The following is a 19235-nucleotide window of genomic DNA, read 5'->3' as shown; positions in this document are numbered from 1 at the left end:
TTGTAAAATCTTCTACATAAAAGTCATTTACGATAAAAAGAATCTTGGCCAAGTAGTGCTCTAACTTCGTTAAAAACGAGCAAGACTATATACAATAAAAGAAAGCATTTCTCATCCAACGCAAAGCTCTTTCAAGAATACACGTTCCTTCATTTACAATTGACATTTGACATTACCTAACAGTCAAATGAAAATATGAAATGTTTATGCTTTGTAACAAATAAATTCATACCAGCAAGTAAAAAAACTTGACTCATCATCACTACATTCCATTGATTAGGTTTAGTTTTGACCTTCAGTTATAGCTTCTTCTTTCTTCTTCCTCTTACTATAAAACACAATTCTCAGACTTACCCACAACAATGCAACTATACTTGTTCAGTCACAAAACAATGTCTTTTGAAATTTGCATAGTACCCTTTTGGGGACAAGGCCATCTTTTTCCCTGCATTGAGCTATGTAACCGTTTAACATCAAGAAATGTTAACATCACCCTCATCATCCCTTCCACCATTACAACTTCTCTTCCCTCTTCCCTCCTTCAACACCCTCTCATTCGAATCGCCCAGTTCCCCTCACCACCTCCACCGCCATCCCACCACGACCTTGCCTCGGACCTCGAACGCATCCTCGCCAACAACCCCACCCGACCCGTTTGCGCCATCGTTGACATCATGATGAGCTCCTGCTCCGCCCCCGTTTTCACCAAATTTCATATCCCCACGGTAGCCTTCTTCACCTCCGCCGCCTGCTCCGCCGCCATGGAACTCGCCACCTGGAAAGCCCAACCTTTAAAACTTGAACCCGGAGAGACCCGTTTACTTCCCGGGTTGCCCGAAAACATGACAATTACGCATTCGGACCTTAAACAACGACCTCAACATCCTAATCCTCCGCCGCCGATCGGTGCATCACCGCATTACGGAGGAGAAACCAGGTTTCCTCCGCCTCCAGGAAAGGGACCACCGAACCACGGCGGGGGATTCGGGTTTCCTCCGCCGCCGGGGAAGGGACCACCTAAACTGGGGGAACCGCCACCGTGGCTGGATGATGTTCGAGAAAGCAGCGCGGTGATCATCAACACGTGTGATGATCTGGAGCGTACATTTATTAAATACATAACAAATCATATTGAAAAACCGGTCTGGGGTGTTGGACCACTTTTACCAGAGCAGTATTGGAACTCGACCGCTTCAGCTCTCTTAGACCGTGACGTCCGGCCGAACCGCCGGTTCAGCGTCACCGAAGAAGAAGTAACCCAGTGGTTAGATTCAAAGCCACGTGGGTCGGTTCTGTATGTATCATTTGGTACAGAGGTGGGTCCCACTTCGGAGGAGATGGAAGAACTCGGTGGAGCCCTGGAGTCATGTGAAGAAGCATTCATTTGGGTGATTCAGGCCAGTTCAAGTATTGGAGGTAGTAAAGAAGGGTATTTTGGGAATAGGGGTATGATAATACGTGGGTGGGCACCACAGTTGTTGATACTGAGTCATCCTTCAACGGGTGGGTTTTTGTCTCATTGTGGATGGAACTCGACGGTGGAGGGTGTCGGACGTGGGGTTCCGTTGTTGGCGTGGCCCATAAGGGGTGATCAATACCATAATGCCAAGTTGGTGATGTCTCATCTTAAGCTCGGATACATGGTGACCGATGATATGTCGGAGAAGATAACCAAAGATGATATTCTTAGGGGAATAAAGAAGTTGATGGCCGATAAAGAGATGAAGAGAAATGCTGAGATTCTAAGTGCCAAGTTTCAGCATGGGTTTCCTAGAAGTTCACTGGAGACTTTAGATGATTTTATTGACCACATCAAGCATTCAGGCGTCCATTGCTAAGTCAATATGTTCTTTCTAGTGAATTGAACTGACTCTGAGATTTAAATAATGAAAAGTGATGATGTTCTTTTCACAAATAAATGTTATCTTTTGAACAGAGAATGTTACTATGCAGATAATATATACAAATTAAAGTGCAAATAAATGGATAAGGAAAATAAGAAATAAATAAAATTTAACTAATATAGATTAAGAAAAATTAATTTCATAAACCTAATAAAAATAAAACTTTATTCCAGATATATCATGATTAAAATAAATCTTTTCCACAATTGAAGAAAACATGATTTTTACTTTAAGAAAAGTGATCACATAACACATAATATATATATATATATATATATATATATATATATATATATATATATATATATATATATATATATATATATATATATATATATATATTACAGGTGTTAATTATATTTTTGGTTTCTAAAGGGTGAAATGCATAAATACAATAGGTGTTGCCTAATGACATAGTGACAAATGATATTGTATCCAAGTGTACTCTTCTCTCCCCCTTCCCCACCTCTCTTCCTCCCAACTCCTCTTTGAACAATTTGTAGATTGACCATTCATAGTCTATTTAACAATCAATTTTTAATGAGAAAAAAATTCGTGGAGTAATCATCTCAAAATATTTTAATGCAAGAATGTTAACAAATTTCTTCGGTTAGGATGTCAGATACGTAAATGATATCTTTTTAAGGAATTAGAAAGAGCTTATTTTAAGAATCTCCTATGTCTTAACTGAAGTGTTGGTTCCACTATTTAGGATTCTGTGTCTAGTGTAGCATTATTTATGTTCCTAAATATAAAATAACACAAAAGATATGAGTGCATTTTTTGTTCTCTAAATTGATGGACGAATTTAACTCAAATTGGTGTTCTTCCAATACACTCGATGTAACCATAATTTAGGGTTTCATCACAGTTTCCGGTTTAATAATAAGATATGCCTCGGATAAAAGTAGATATATGGCAAGTCAAATATATAAAAGAAGCACTTCACATGGGTCCAAATAAGGATCTGGTCACCAATAACTGCTTCTGCCTAATTTGCTCCAAAACTTGGGTGGAGGCAGGATACAACCAGGGCATTTCGATGGTTAGATCCTACACATATTACAGCCCCCAGTATGTTACTAAACAGGATGAAAATAGAGAAACTATTATGAGCATTTCTTCATGTCAAACCAAATATGAACGATATATTATATTGGATTGGATGTCTAAATTTTGGAAGATGAGAGAAAAGCAATACTTAGACGACTCTATCAATAACTCTCTGGAATGTCTAGTTTATTTTGTATGCCTAACTTTTTAACTTCTAATTTTATCAGCAAGACTGACTCATGATAGAGAAAAAATTAATGGCCAAGGGAAAGAGTGATATTACTTTTGCGTGGATCTTGAAAATATAAGAGTGGAACCAAAACAAATATAAAAGTTTAGCCTGACAAATCGCTTCTCCGTCTATGAATCTCAACGCCTAAGTAATCAACTGGACCTTGAACTGCCACATGAGGCTTTTCAACCTTCACTCGAACAGCAAAAATTTCTTTATGATTTGTCAGAGTAGTTATTGCAATTTTTTGGGCCACTGATTCCAGAAGGTTGTGAGGTGAGCCTTCAAGAACTTCCTTAACTATACTGCATCACAAATTATTGACATGTTAATAAGATTACAGCTATTCAATTAAGACATTAACCAATATGAAGAGTGCCACTAGAAGTTCATGCAATCAAATGATGAAAGCATAACCAAGACGTTCTAAATTTGTTGGCCGCTTACTCATATATTGCTGTGTAACTAACTGTATCAGATAAGTGATCAGTTTTGCCAGCCGTTGTGAGATCCATCCAAGCATCTATATCTACCACGAACTTCTGGCCCAGTTTCCTTTCTTCCGGCTTTGCTCCATGAAAACCATGGAATGACAATCCCCTCAGTACGAGTTTGTCTCCACATGCCAATGCATCAGATTCCATTTTAGCTAAAATAATCACCAAATAGAAATATAAAGGCGTATTTTATTTTTAAAATGAAATTAAATAGTCGTTAGTTAAACTATCTCATACTGATTCATATAATAAGCGAGTAGTATACCATGTATGTCAAGGCAGCAGTAAACCAAAGCAACAACAAAATTAAAGTATAGAACATGTACATCGAATTGTTCAACAGAAAATGCTTTAGCTGATAATCAAGATGGAAACATAGAACATTGACTTGCTCAATATCATATACATGTACACCATGTACATTCGAGGCAAGAATGTAGTCTCTTAACAACACAAGTATGTAATGAAAACACAATCTGTCATCGTTTAGCACCTCTCTGCTATTTGGGGAATACAGGTCCAGTACTGAAAAGGTTTTTTATCTGAATTTTATACAACGAAACAGAAATATAAACTCCAAAAAAAAATTTCCCAGAGATTTTCTTCCAGCCAAACCAAAAATACCAAAAACATATAGTTTTAATTGAAATAATTAAAATCATAATTCATACATTATGGTGAATAGAATAAAGAGCTAAAGGCATCTTTGTCGCAGTTCTGTATGTGTCATTTCAGGTTACGAGTTTCACGTAAATAGAAATTTAACTTAGTAAAAGTCGAAACAATTTATTCATTCCACAGTGTCTAGTTTTCCAGGTTTCAAATTCTACATTTTATCCACGCGAAACAAATTTGGCGAGTTTAAAGAGAAAAAATTTTAAAACCCAAAACGAAGTCGTTTGGAATCGCGAGAGTGAAGAAAACTCACAGATTAAGGGGTTAGGTATCACTCTTGTTCTTATTCAACCCCTTCTTCGTTCCTTCTTCTCAACTGCGTCGCGCCACCGTCCGTCCCTCGCCGCTGTTCGCACTCGCTCGCCGTCGCGGTCAGTCGCCGTCGCAGTCGCTCCTCTGTGCGAAGTTGGGTGGAGAGGAAGTGATCCTTCTCAACGCCTGCGTTTAGTGTCTCAGCAAGTGGATATTAATGCATTTCAAATGCTACCCTCCACCGAAAAACATATATATTATATTATTTAGGGTTAAATATGTTTTTCATCCCTTAACTTTTAGGGAAAATTGGAATTAGTCCCTCTTCAAAACTTTGGACTAATTTAGTTAAAAGGACTAAATTCACACATTTTTAAAGTTTGGGGACTAAATTAGGCCAAAGTTTTGAAGAGGGACTAATTCCAAATTTCACTAAAAGTTAAGGGATCAAAAACATATTTAACCCTATTATTTATAATATAAATTTTTTAATTGAATTTTAAAGTAGGAATTATAAATAATTTTTAGTTATTTAATAATTATATAATATATTTTTCTAATTTTGTAGTGGAAAACTGAAATCAGAGAATAATTTAAGAGTGTTAGAGACAGGATAAATTCAATTGAAAAACATCAGTGCATCGTCATTCATTGTCATCTACTAAAAATAAAAGTAAAAGTATTTTATGTTAGATAAAAACAGAGGATAAATATTAATGATAACGATAGAGGACTGAAATGTGATTGTATCGTCCCCTTTGTTAGTCGTGTTCTCGAGTTCTTCCAACTGAGCTTTTTAGCTAAAGTTATTTTAATAGAGTTTTTTTTAGTGAGTTTTCTATGTCAATCTCTTCAGATCAAGTTTTCTAAATCGAGTTTTTTCTTGGCGAGTGTCTTATAGTTGAGTTCCAAGACTCATCACTTTCGAGTTCTTTTGATAAGTGATTAAGTTTTCTAAATCGAGTTTTTCTTTGGTGAGTGTCTTATAGTTGAGTTCCAATACCCATCATTTCGAGTTCTTTTGATAATCCATTTTAATAAGCGGTTACAACACATTTAGATTAATCAGTATGAGTGATGATTAGATTAACAATGATAATGATAAATTAATATTTTAATATGAATTAAGATATAATTGAGGTATCATTAGATCAACAAAAGGTAAATTATCACAATTATTATATATAAAGGTTTCAAACATGTTTTTAACTTATAAAAAAAGGGATAAATATGTTTTTAGTCTCTAAACTATTGGCCTTCTGGTTTTCGTCCCTCTTTCAAGATAAGGTACAATTTGGTTTTCATTGTCTTTGAAACTCTAGTTTTAGTTCTCCAAACTTTGGTTTTAATCCTCAAAAACTACCACATTTTTAACGGTGTTAGTTTTTGATGACTAAAATCAAAATTTTGAAAAAAATGAGGACCAAATTGTACCTTATTTTGAAAGAGAGACGAAGACCAGAAACGACCAATAGTTTAGGGACTAAAAACATATTTAATCTATAAAAGAATGTATAAATAAGATTGTTAATTGAATGATCACTTGACTTACCATCCAAACAATGTATAAATAAGATACACCTCTTTAATATCTTCTTGTTTCGAATTTTATCTTCTAAATATTAGTGTTTTTTAAATTTAAATAATGATTCATAATTAAAAAAAAAACTATTTTTCAGTTTTATCACTTTAATAACTATTTTTTTAATTCAAATAATTTATCATTATAACAAAATATTTACTCTATCATTATAACTATTTTTTCAAATTTAAATAATTACTCATAATAAAAAATTATTTACACGATATTATTTATAATATTTTTATTTCAATAGCTAAAATTTATTTTATCTATAATTATATTTATAATTATACACACATTTAGTTTTTTTAATTCTACCTTTTTAATTAATATTTTTAAAATTTAAATAATTTATGTATATTTAAAAAATGCATAGTGTTTACACTAGGGATTATTATTTGATGATAAACGTTGTTTTAAGTTATTAATGGGTTCTTTTGAATATTAAAAATTGATTTTAAAAAGACAAGTACAGATTGAAACAAACAAGGGATTACGAAGAAGGTCTAAAACCATATTCTTGTTGAAAAACAACATCCAAAAAATTTCTCATGCAAGATAAATATTCTAAATTTTACGCAGAATTAAATTAATATATTGTAATCTTGTTCCGCACATACAATTTAAGAATAGATAATTTAGTAGGTATTGGTTTAAAAAGAAAGCAAGTTGTTACTTTGTTGAATTTAATATATTTTAGGCTTAATTACCTACTTAGTCCCCATGTTAGGAGGTAATTTTCTGTTTAGTACCCGGTTTTAAAAATGTAGACATTTGGTACCTATGTTTTGAAATTTCTATCAATTCAATCCTATTCCGTTAAGGGCGTTATAATTGATGCGAGAAATTAAGGACGTTAATGATAGCCTGGGTGGAATAGCTATCAAATGTGCCTGGGTGGAATAGCTATCAAATGTTTGAATGCATCTTCATTAACGTCCTTAATTTCTCGCATCAATTATAACGCCCTTAACGGGATAGGATTGAATTGATAGAAATTTCAAAATATAGATACCAAATGCCTACATTTTTAAAACTGGGTACTAAACAGAAAATTACCTCCTAACATGGGGACTAAGTAGGTAATTAAGCCTATATTTTACTATAACATCATTATATGTGTTAGGTTGAGCCACCAATAAACTCATACAAAAACTATCAGCATATAATTTTTAACAAAAAAAAATCCTATTTAAATGTGAGTCTCACATATATTATAACACTTTCTCTTAACTACAATATTTTTAAATTTTTTTATGTCATTTTATAATGGGACTTACTCTTATAAAATAAAATAAAAAATTGATTAACAGAGGTTAGATATTAGTATCTTGTTAGTAGAAAAAGTTGAACTTACAATCTTTTACATTTTTTTTAATTAATCAAACCAATCTTATAAATTAGTAGAGGAAATTGAAAACACAATCTATTTCATTATTTTTTTCTACCTTACCACTAAATTATCTTTATAGTTCGTTTTACCATATCTTTTCAAACGAAATTTTGCTTTCACATTTCCTTAACTTAAATACAGCATATAATTATCGAATAATAATTAGTCATTAATTCATTCTCTGAATAAGAATCTATCTTTTTGTTTTATATTTCTATTTCTCTTATTATATATAATGAAAACTTTTTTCTCTTAAAAATAAAGATTTTAGAGAAAAAACATAAAAAAAAATATTTAACACCGTAAACAAATTAGTTTAAAAAAAATCCAAACATTACTCTCAACATAAAACTTTAAAAGAATAAACTTATATATATTTTTTATTTACTCCTAGCTCTCCACGAATTTTTAATATCACTCTCCCTTCGTATCAACATTATTCTCTATTTTTTTAACAAGAAACTTCACACTGATATTAACTTATAGTAATATTAGGTGTATGATTATGATACTCAGTTTTTCTGATACATATAAAAAAAATATTTTAACACATAAACTTCTTTATATTTATTGTATACTATTTTTTTTTAGTTTTCTTTTTTTTTTTTGAAAAAATGCAAAAATTTATTCTTTTATATCATTTATCTTTATATTATATGTTAAATAAATGTAGAAATATATCACCATACCATTATTCGTATATGGACTGGTATATTATAATAAAAAAAATTACTTAAATTAGGTAAGATGATTAGATAAACTCCTTTTTTAATATATAATTTAGTTGTGCATTTAGAATATCAATTTGAGATTTTTGATCAAACATCACACATCACACAGTTGAAACTAGTTAATCTATGATGGTGACAGCATACATTCTATATCCTTATAATTAAAATGGCATCTTGACAAGTTTTTTGGCCTTGGCTTTTCCTATATCTCTTCACATGTAGTCATATTTCAAGTTATTTGCTCACAACTTTCTTTCTTTTTTCAAACAACTACATATAATAATACATAGTTACATTTATTTAATTTTGGTTTGATGGATTTTGAAGAAAGAGTGAAAGAAATTTTTGGTTAAACTTAATTAGTTTACAGCAATTGTGTAGAATTAACATACGTGTGTTTTCTTTATTATAATAAGAAACATATACTTAAAAAATTAATTATTAAAATAAAAAAGTATATACATAAAATAGTTATATTTGTTGGAATTTTTATGTTAGAAATACATTTTCTTTCAAATATAGTTGTAAACAAATTGTATGTATATTATTCGACCAACTGCTTTACTGAATAATGGATGCACTCTTTCTAATGTCCCTATAGATTAATAAAATGTACTTAGGATTTGATTGGTAGGTATATAGTTGGCATAAAAAAACATTATATGTATTTCAACAACCGAAGAAAAAAAGAGAGTCGAATTACTTCAAAATTTAACCTTCAATTATTTAAGGTAAACTATGAACTGTATATTAAAAACAAATCAAGACACTATTTTTTTTCTAACCTTGTCATATAAGATATCTCGATAATAGATAGAAGAGAAAATTTTGAGTGATGTGATTCTAGTTAAAAATTCATATGTGAGTTTGAATCTCACATTAAAAAGAAATAGAAAATTTTAACAATATATATATATATATATATATATATATATATATATATATATATATATATATATATATATATATATATATATATATATATTTAAACGGTCTCAATTTTTTTTAAGATTTTAGATTATAAATGTTATAATAGTTTTTTTATATAGATTTTTCGTATGCTTGAAAATTTGTTAGTATTAGATATTCTTGATAACATTTTTTTGAAAGATTAAAAAATAATACGAGAGTCGACAATTCATTTTAATGATATGTTCAAACAAATTCAATATTTTATATCTAGCTTAATATCTCTTCTGACTCAATATTTATAGTAATTGCTTAACAATTTTTCTTAAATTTTGTCATCCAATATGACCTCATTATTTATCAGTCAAGGAGTTCTAATTGTATTGTGATAACTAGACAACATGATACATTTATGTTTGTGTAAAGAAAAAATATTCATATTATTCTCTCAAGTCATTATCTTTTAATTACATTAATGTTAATATATTGAAATAGATCACATTATTTTGATATTAAGCCTTTATGTTTTTAACTTAAACTATTTCAGATAATTTTGTTTTTTAAAGGAATTTGATTCTTCTTTTTTGTTGTTGAAATACATGTCAACTTTTCAACTTTGTTTAGAGATATGTATACATCTAGTGTAAGTAAATTTTATAAATCTACAATGACATGAAAAGAGTGCATCATTAATATTGAAAAGGAGTTGGTGGAATTTTATACAACTTTTTCCCATATTCGAATGAAACTTCAAACCTACTTTTGAAAATTAGTGCACATCATATACATAAGATACAAAGAAAAAATAACAAAAGTTATTGAGTTGAATACAAAATTACAGTTGAGATACTTAATTAACATTCAAACATGATGTACAAGTAATTAATATATACTCAAGCTTAGGTTTATTGAGACATTATCGACTTTAATCCTTATTGAAAATAATTTTTAGTCAACTTATTCTTTTCTTCGAGCTAAATTAATATATATGAGAAAAAACTTTATTGGTGGATCGTATTAATTAAAACCACACATTAAATGGGAGAAGACATAAATATGTTGATGTGACGGGATCCAAACTTTAAGGAAAAAGAAAGTAAAAAGGAATTTGTTTTCTAATTTAGATTGATAAAAATAAAACTTGGCAACTCTTTCAAAATTTGGCTTCTAATTTATGTGTACAAGTTAATTTTAATTTATTAGAAAACTTTTTTTTTCTTATTTTAGACTTATAAAACAGATTAAAAAACAATTTGTAGACATGTAAAATGTAAAATATTGAATGCATACTTTTCTTACAAGATATAATGTTAATTTAATGATAAAAGTTAAAAAGAATGTGAGAGAGGTTATGTGCTATTTCCGTACTATTTGAAGAATATAAGATTGATTTAAAGAATTAAAAAAAAAAGAATCAGATGGATTATAGATTTAACTCCTCCCACTAACCCAAACTAACATCTTAATTTTATTGATAAAAGAAAAATTTTAACTTTTGTTAATTTAGTTTAACTTTTATATACTATGACTAAAAACAATAATTTCTTCTAAATAATTTAAAAGTTATTGTAGGTATAACTTCTAAAATAGTTATTAAAAAAAGTTAACAATCTTTGTCAGCTTAAATATATATTTAATGATAGTATATGATCAAACTAATACATTAGATAATGAAAGTAACTTATAAAATTTTCTTAATACAATTCAATCTGAAATAGTATTACAATTATTTTTAATTGTACAAAGTTAAATTATAAACCCACAAAGATCCAAAACCAAGCTGCACCAACACAAAAAAATAAAAAATAAAAAAATGAACGTTTTTAAAAAATTTTAAACCAACCTTATGCATACGTTTGCTTCTAATATATTCAAAACGATCTTTGAAATGTATTATCAAAGAGGATTTTAAGAACACTTTACAAACATCTATTATATACCAAAATATATTATCTTTTAAAAAATAATAACAGAACGTAATGTGAAACAAACATTTTATTTATATTTTGAAATTTTATTTAATGATATTTTAAATGGCACGTGAAAAAAAGTTATCTTAAAATATCTTACAAGTTATAACATTGTAAAATTATAATGTAATTATTTAGTTATAATAGGAAGGATAAACACACATAGATGGTAAAATATTGTCTGTTGTAAGCTAAACTTATATGGATTTATTTTTAATACCATTTTAAATTATCTTTTACCAACTGAAGTATCTTATATACATATATCTTATTTTCATCTAATGATGACAATACCTATCCTTTTAAAGTTATAGAAAAAAATCTCATTTTTAGTCACATACAACATATATATGGAAATAAAAAAAATAGATAAAAATGTTTGAAAGTTAAAATTATAAATTCGTGAAATATATTAAGTTAAAGATTTATTTTAATAGATAATTAGAGTAGAGTGTATATGTCTTTGTGAAATAATTAATCATTTGAATTAAAATGTGGAAATAAGATAATAGACGAAATAGATTAAGTTAAATTAAAATAAAATGAATTCGATTTCAATTAAACGCTTGTAGAATAATGGTTGTTTGTGTGTATGTTTTTGTGCGAGTTGAGGCCAGGGCTTCGAACCCTGCGCATGCTTAAAGTCCAGTAGAAGGACGAGTCTTCCTAAGAAAGGACCAATTTTCAGGTATGGGAAGCTGTTTACTAAGTTTAATTGTGTGTGCGGTGAATGACATGGTTTTGTCCATTATTTTATGTTCATATGGGTATTGATGAATTTTCTTGTTTCGTAACTATTTATGGGATTAGTATAATATGGTAATTTTTATATATGTAAAGCTTCTGTTAAATGGAAAGAAGAATAGGATAGTTGTGGAGGGATATTGTAACATCCCAAAATATAGTAATACCATAATTCAGAATTAATTACAATTAACAGTGAACAGTAAACAGTCTTAATATTAACAGAAAACCAAGGTTTGTAAACAGTCTTAATATTAACAGAAAACCAAGGTTCAAAGCCTAACGGCTGGTGTACAAATAACGAGTGTATCCAAGTGCAGAGAAAATAAAGCAGAACAACTTAAGGTTTCAGAGTTACAAATTACAGCTCAAAATAACGAGCACTAAGGCTCTAAACTAACGAGCCTTATATATACAGTACTAAACTAACGAGCGCTCTAAGGCTCGGCTTTAACTTCAACTTCCACCAGATTTGCATCCTCCAAATTTTCTTCTTCCAGCATACATCAAGTAACTTAATCATGTAATTTAACACAGAAAGATATATAAGACAGACCGTCCGGACTGTATGAACCATGTAGTTATAGGCGTCCTTGCACCCAAGTGGTGTAGTAGCCGGGATATACCTAATCAGCTTCCACTTGAGGTTAATCCTTCGCCCCTGCTAAGTGAGGGATACGAAAGACCTCCTGCCATTCCCACACATGACTACCCCCTTCTACGTGAAGATGAGCATCACGGAATATCAGGATGGACCAAGCCAGCATTAACTAACCACAGTCATACTTTACCAATTCCATATTCAATCATATAAGAGACGTTCCTCCCTGGAACGCTCATCCAATATCCATAATCATAGATTCAATCCATATAGTGTTCACACTGTAATTCAATATGATGTAACATCAATTTCATCTTTAACTGTAAGAGAATAACAGAACGAACGTACAGTCCACTGAACACTCAGGACGAACGTCCAAATAACTTCACTGGATACTCAGGAAAAATACTTAGAACGAACGTAATTTCTGTGGATTCTGTTAAATGAACCGACTCGACTTGAAGTGTACTGGTACTTAAAAAATAATCATGATAGAAACTTGAACCAGATTTAATGTACAAAGGAGGGTCAACAACACTTAGAATTATTTTTTCAAGAGATTTACATATGAATCCAATTCCAGGAATGGAACGAACGCAAAGAAAAATGAATATTTAAATACTTTGAACGAACGCTATTTTATCAATTGAATATTCACTTAGTACAAACGCAAGGTAAGAGACCTAGCGAGATTCAGAACGGACGCTCGTGATAAGACCGAGCGCTTATTGAGAACGGACGCTCGACATAAGGCCGAACACTACGAATAACGAACGCTCGACATAAGGCCGAACGCTTATGAAAAACGAACGCTCGACATAAGGACGAGCGCTATCAAAGACGAACGTTCAACATAAGGCCGAACGCTAATTAGGACGAACGCCTCGGTATAAGACCGAGCGTTACTTATTCATAAAGTTTTAAATATTTAAATATTGCTGAGCTAGACGAACGCTCAGACATTCAATTTGGGACGCTCGTTCATGAGCAGAATTCCTTCCAAATGAAAGAATCCCAATCTAAGTTACTTTACTGAAATGCCGAACGGTTTAAGACCGTACAGGGACGAACGTCATTTATCAGGGGGAAACAATGAAATTTCAGATTTCTCAACCTTAGCAAAATTTTCCAGATTTCCAATTTATAACTTTATAACTTTCATTCCAGATTTAATTCACCTTAAACATCATCATCATACAGATTTCAACATTTGAATCATTCCAACTATACAATCACCATACTCCATTTATACATGATCAGATCAACATGCATTTAATCAAAATCAAAAACAACATATATAATACATACAAGCAGTATTTGTTCATGACAGATTAAACCAACATCAGAAATCATATCAGATATCAGTAACCGTTCATAACAGCTCAAACATCAGACTTTACATACATGCAACTCATATCACAAAAATCAAGCAGTATGAATTAAACTTATAAGCTTCCCTTACCTGATCTAGCAGTGCACTTCCAAATGCTTAGAGTTTCTCTCGTGCTCTCACGGCTTTCTATCAGAAATTCACTCAACCACTTCAATTTAATCTAACACACCAAAATCGTAAACAGATTAGACTTCTAACTCATGCATGCAACCAGAATTTTGGTTTGCATGAACTAAATGGACGAAGGTGCAAAGACGAGAACTTACCAGTTCAGTTCTCAATTCTGTTCGGATCAGAATGATGTTCACAGTGTAGGGAAGGTTTCTATGGTGTCTGAAATGAGATCAGAGGTTTGATGGTGAGTTATCTTAGAGAGAAGATGAAAACGGTTTAGAGAGAGGGTAGAGAATTTGAAAGCAGAAATTCGGAGAAGAAGATGAAGCATGCAGGAGGAAGAGGGAGAGTTTTTTTTTTCAGAATTATTTTTCTCTTCCCATGCAGAATAAACTCCCCAACCTCCACACGCCACTTGTCTCCCACTAACCTTCTCAGAATGCTCCAACCGTGACACATGTCAAGCGCATGCAGTGGAAGTGTGAGTGCATTTTGACGTGTCACGGTGCATTAAAATAGTGATCAGAGAATGAATTAGTGTGTATTAATTTATCAGGTTCTCACATTCCCCCTAACTACAAAAATTTTCGTCCTCGAAAATTCTAAAGCTTACCAGGGAATAGGTGAGGGTACAATTTCTTCACAGCCTCTTCCACCTCCCATGTTGAGTCACAAGTCTTGGCATTCCACACCACTTTCACGAGACGAACATCTTTGCCTTTGTAGAGTCTGGTGCGGCTGTCTTCCACACAAACAGGTTGCATCTCCAGTGTCCGGTCTGGGCGAATTTGGATGTCTTCTAACTCCAGTACGTGTGATGGATCAGCTATATACTTCCGGAGTTGTGAAACGTGAAAGACTGGATGAAGGTTGGACAGTTGAGGAGGTAAAGCCAGTTCATACGCCACTGATCCAATCTTCTTCAGAATCTGATAGGGTCCTACGTACTTTGGTGAAAGCTTCTTTGGACGAAGAACTCTTCCCACTCCAGTGATTGGATTCAACCTTAGAAAAACGTGATCACCAGCAGAGAACTCTAAGGGTCTTCTTCTCTTATCAGCATAAGATTTCTGCCTGCTTTGAGACGTTTTCAAACGTTCCTGGATCAGTTTCACCTTCTCGGTTGTTTGCTGGATCAAGTCAGGTCCGGTTAACACATTCTCGCCTTCTTGGAACCAACACAAAGGAGTTCTACACTTCCTTCCATAAAGAGCTTCAAACGGTGCCATTCCTATGCTTGCTTGAAAGCTGTTATTGTATGTGAATTGAACAAGCGGCAGAACTTCATCCCATACTCCCATATGATCTATAACGCAAGTCCTCAACAAGTCTTCAAGAGTCTGGATGGTTCGCTCAGATTGGCCATCCGTCTGAGGGTGATAAGCAGAACTCATTTGCAGTTTGCTTCCCAATTCTCCTTGCAATGACTGCCAAAAACGAGATGTGAATCTCGTGTCCCGATCTGATATAATACTTGAAGGAACTCCATGCAGTCTAACAATCTCCTTAATGTACAATTTGGCCAAGTTTGTCATGGACATCTTTAAATTAACAGCCAGGAAATGGGCGCTCTTAGTCAATCTATCCACAATTACCCAAATTGAATCATGGTTTCGGACTGTACGTGGCAGATGAGTCACGAAATCCATGGAGATGTTATCCCACTTCCATTTTGGAATCTCCAATGGCTGCAGCAATCCTCCTGGTCTTTGATGTTCAGCCTTGGCTCTTTGACAGGTTAAACAAGATGACACAAAACGTGCAATGTCACTCTTCATCCCAGGCCACCAGAATGACAAACGAAGGTCCTGATACATCTTAGTCATGCCAGGATGCATGCTAAGACGGCTGTGATGTGCTTCCTCCAGGATGATCCGTTTCAGTTCGTCATCATTGGGAACGCACGTCCTACCAAGGTAACGTAGCATACCATCCGTCCCAACATTAAACTCCTTGGCCTGATCTGTACCAAGCACGCTCAAAATTTTCACCAGTTCTTCATCCTCACGTTGCTTCCTCCAAATTCGATCAAACACATCACTGGAAATTCTAAGGTTACAGCACCTGATAACGTTCGTTCCTAAATCAAATTGTAATCTTAGATCTCTAAAACTCTCCACCAAGTTCAGCTCCTTCACCATCATTGCAGAAACTCTTACGGCCTTCCTACTCAAGGCATCAGCCACCACATTAGCTTTTCCAGGATGATACAACAGTTCGAATTCATAATCCTTCAAGAATTCAAGCCACCTCCTTTGCCTCATATTCAATTCCTTTTGATCAAAGAGGTACTTGAGACTCTTGTGATCACTAAACACTTGAAACGTTGCACCATACAGATAATGCCTCCAGATTTTTAATGCAAACACGACTGCTGCTAGCTCCAAGTCGTGTGTGGGGTAATTCTTCTCATGGATTTTTAACTGCCTGGAAGCGTATGCTACTGCCCTTCTTTCCTGCATCAGTACACAGCCCAAACCTTGATAGGATGCATCACAATATACTTCAAAAGGTTTGGCCGTGTCTGGAATGACCAACACAGGAGCACTCGTTAATTTCCTCTTTAATTCCTGGAAGCTCTCCTCACATCTATCTGTCCAAGCAAACGGCTGATCCTTCCTGGTGAGGTAAGTCAGAGGGGCTACTATCTTAGATAATCCTTCAATAAACCGCCTGTAATAGCCCGCGAGTCCCACAAAGCTCCTAATCTCCGTGACAGAACGTGGACTCTCCCAATCCAGCACTGCCTTCACCTTGGCTGGATCTACTGCAATACCACCAGCAGAAACAACGTGCCCCAAAAATTGGATCTCCTTCATCCAGAATTCACACTTTGAACGCTTGGCATACAGCTCTTTCTCCCTCAACACGCTCAAGACAATTCTCAAATGGTCTTCATGCTCTTCAAAGCTCTTGGAATAAATGAGGATGTCATCAATAAACACCACAACAAACTTATCCAAGTACGGTCTAAAAATTCTGTTCATGTAATCCATGAAGATTGCAGGTGCGTTTGTCACTCCAAAGGGCATCACCACATACTCATAATGACCATATCGAGACCGGAATGCAGTCTTCTGAATATCCTCCTCTTTCACTCTAATTTGATGATAGCCCGAACGTAAGTCAATCTTAGAAAACACACACGCACCATGCAACTGATCTAGAAGATCGTCTATCCTTGGCAGTGGATACTTGTTCTTGATGGTCAGCTTATTAAGTTGCCTATAATCAATGCATAGCCGTGAGCTGCCATCCTTCTTCTTAACCAACAACACAGGTGCTCCCCATGGTGAAGCACTTGGACGGATGAACCTCTTGTCCATCAATTCTTCAATCTGTTTCTTGAGTTCGGCCAACTCAGCTGGTGCCATTCTATATGGTTGAACCGAGATGGGTGCAGCAGTGGTTACCAAATCAATTGTGAATTCTACCTCACGGATGGGGGGTAGACCAGGTACTTCATCCGGAAAAACATCTGGAAATTCATCCACTACTGTTCGTCCTCCACTGTTATCAACATTGGATGAACGCTCTATCTCATTGCCTTCATACGTCATGATAAGGAAACAGCTTGCTCCCTCCATGATGTCCTCCTTAAACTGCCCAAGAGTGATTGACAGTTCTTCCTCTTCTTCATTTGGAAAGACTAACTCCTTCTTCCCACAATCTATAATAATATGGTTGGTAGCCAACCAATCCATTCCTAGAATTATTTCCAAGTCCTTCAAAGGTAAACAGATTAAGTTCACCTTATAACTATGCCCCTCAACCACAATAGGACATCTAATGCACACGGTAGATGTCCTAAGCTCTCCAGCCGCTGGTGTTGATACCACCAAGTCAAACTGCATATCCCTCTCCACTATTCCCAGCTTTTCAACACACGCCTTCGAGATGAAGGAGTGCGTCGCCCCAGAATCAAACAGTACATGACAAGGCATTCCAAACAGCAAGCATTCACCAGTTATAAGATTACCTGCGCTTGCTGCCTCCGCTCCAGTGATAGCGTACACACGACCTACTGCTTGTGCTCGTCCCCCCCTGGGCTGATTTCTTCCAGCGTTTGGTGGTCTCATCACTGCTCTTCCACTCATGTTACACTCGTTCTCCACGTGTCCATTTCGTCCACATCGGTTGCAGTGTTTTCCTCCCACTAGCTGAGGGCAGGACGAACGATAATGCGGCCCCCCACATTGAAAGCAAGTTACATTTCCTTGTCCAGTTTGTCCGACAGGAATCAATGCTTGAGAACCACTCGTATTGGCTGATTGATTCGGACGAGCGTAAGGTAGTCTCCTTTGAACAGAACCTCCCCTGGACACAATTGGTCCCCTACTAACTTGTTGTTGCTTCTTGTGTCGTTCAGCTTCTGCCATATTTTTCTCCAAAACTTTGGCCCTCTCAACCATGGCAGGAAACGTTCTTATGCACAAACTTGAAATCATAACCTTCAAATCACTTCTTAGACCGTTCCCAAACTTCCGACACTGCCACTCCTCACTGGTTGCCATAGTATTGAACCGCACAAGGTGCTTGAATTTATTGGTGTATTCTGAAACTGACATACCCCCTTGAACCAGCTGTAAGAACTCAACTTCCTTTGCAAAACGAACGCTGTCAGGGAAGTATTCTTCATAAAATTTATTCCTGAAAACTTCCCACGTGACTGGTTGTTGAGCGTCCGTTAAGATGGCTCTAGCGCTTGCCCACCAGTGGCTTGCTTCTCCCGTCAACAAGTACTCAGTGTACGCTAAACGGTTCTCATCCGGACACCTCTTAGCATTGAAGATCCTCTCCATATCCCTTAGCCACTGGTCTGCCTCATCAGGAAGACCCTTTCCATTGAACTTCGCCGGATGATGTTGGAGAAAACTCTCCAAGCTCCATTCTGTAGCAGGCTGGGCAGCGTTAGAAGAGGACGCTCCTGGCGTGCCTCTGGTAGCAGCAAGAATATCCATCAGCTGCCTCTGAGTTGCTTCAGTGTTAGCGCGAGAGGCCTCTAAACTTTGCATGGCGCTCTGATTCTGCTGCATCAGAACAGCATTCTGCTCCATTAAAGTGGTGTTTTGTTGATGCAGTCGTTCCACCACTGTTTCCAACAACCTGGTGTTGTTGGACGTATCAGGCTCGCTCGGTTGCGGAGGAGGAGGGAGTCTAGGCGCCATTAGTTCTCTGGATCAGA

The 19235-nt window shown here is 34.5% G+C and overlaps 3 protein-coding genes across 3 annotated transcripts; 1 reads left to right on the top strand and 2 right to left on the bottom strand.

Moving 5' to 3' along the window:
- Window positions 1-104: 104 nt before the first annotated feature.
- Window positions 105-1940, top strand: LOC124823190 (scopoletin glucosyltransferase-like). Its single transcript, XM_047295363.2, has one exon. The coding sequence runs from the start codon at window positions 363-365 to the stop codon at window positions 1836-1838; it is 1476 nt and encodes a 491-aa protein (XP_047151319.2). The 5' UTR covers window positions 105-362; the 3' UTR covers window positions 1839-1940.
- Window positions 1941-3197: 1257 nt separating this feature from the next.
- Window positions 3198-4839, bottom strand: LOC148192137 (dihydroneopterin aldolase 2-like). The gene is made up of 3 exons (XM_088099938.1): window positions 4615-4839; window positions 3637-3838; window positions 3198-3494 (listed from the first exon to the last, which is right to left on the bottom strand). The coding sequence occupies exons 2-3, from the start codon at window positions 3831-3833 to the stop codon at window positions 3293-3295; spliced, it is 399 nt and encodes a 132-aa protein (XP_087956064.1). The 5' UTR covers window positions 3834-3838; window positions 4615-4839; the 3' UTR covers window positions 3198-3292.
- A 10847-nt stretch (window positions 4840-15686) lies between these two features.
- Window positions 15687-19218, bottom strand: LOC148192136 (uncharacterized). Its single transcript, XM_088100016.1, has 5 exons — window positions 17803-19218; window positions 17485-17652; window positions 16478-16506; window positions 15981-16114; window positions 15687-15778 (listed from the first exon to the last, which is right to left on the bottom strand). Exons 1-5 carry the CDS (start codon window positions 19216-19218, stop codon window positions 15687-15689), a joined length of 1839 nt encoding a protein of 612 aa, XP_087956142.1.
- Window positions 19219-19235: the final 17 nt, after the last annotated feature.

The sequence above is a fragment of the Vigna umbellata genome, chromosome 10 (genome assembly GCF_029865625.1).
Source record: "Vigna umbellata cultivar VRB3 chromosome 10, Vumbellata_1.0, whole genome shotgun sequence".
Classification (NCBI taxonomy): domain Eukaryota; kingdom Viridiplantae; phylum Streptophyta; class Magnoliopsida; order Fabales; family Fabaceae; genus Vigna; species Vigna umbellata.
This window is presented reverse-complemented; position numbering and strand designations above follow the sequence as displayed.

Bases quoted from the DNA above. Each gene is read 5' to 3' on its own strand.
- LOC124823190 (XM_047295363.2), top strand. From the start codon at position 363: ATGCAACTATACTTGTTCAGTCACAAAACAATGTCTTTTGAAATTTGC.
- LOC148192136 (XM_088100016.1), bottom strand. From the start codon at position 19,218: ATGGCGCCTAGACTCCCTCCTCCTCCGCAACCGAGCGAGCCTGATACG. The intron at 17,653-17,802 runs GTGAACTTAATC...ACTCTTGGGCAG, and splicing joins TTGAGGGGCATAGTTATAAG to TTTAAGGAGGACATCATGGA. The intron at 16,115-16,477 runs GCAGTTAAAAAT...GAACGTTATCAG, and splicing joins GCAGTAGCATACGCTTCCAG to GTGCTGTAACCTTAGAATTT.
- LOC148192137 (XM_088099938.1), bottom strand. From the start codon at position 3,833: ATGGAATCTGATGCATTGGCATGTGGAGACAAACTCGTACTGAGGGGA. The intron at 3,495-3,636 runs GTAAGCGGCCAA...TTTGTGATGCAG, and splicing joins AGTTACACAGCAATATATGA to TATAGTTAAGGAAGTTCTTG.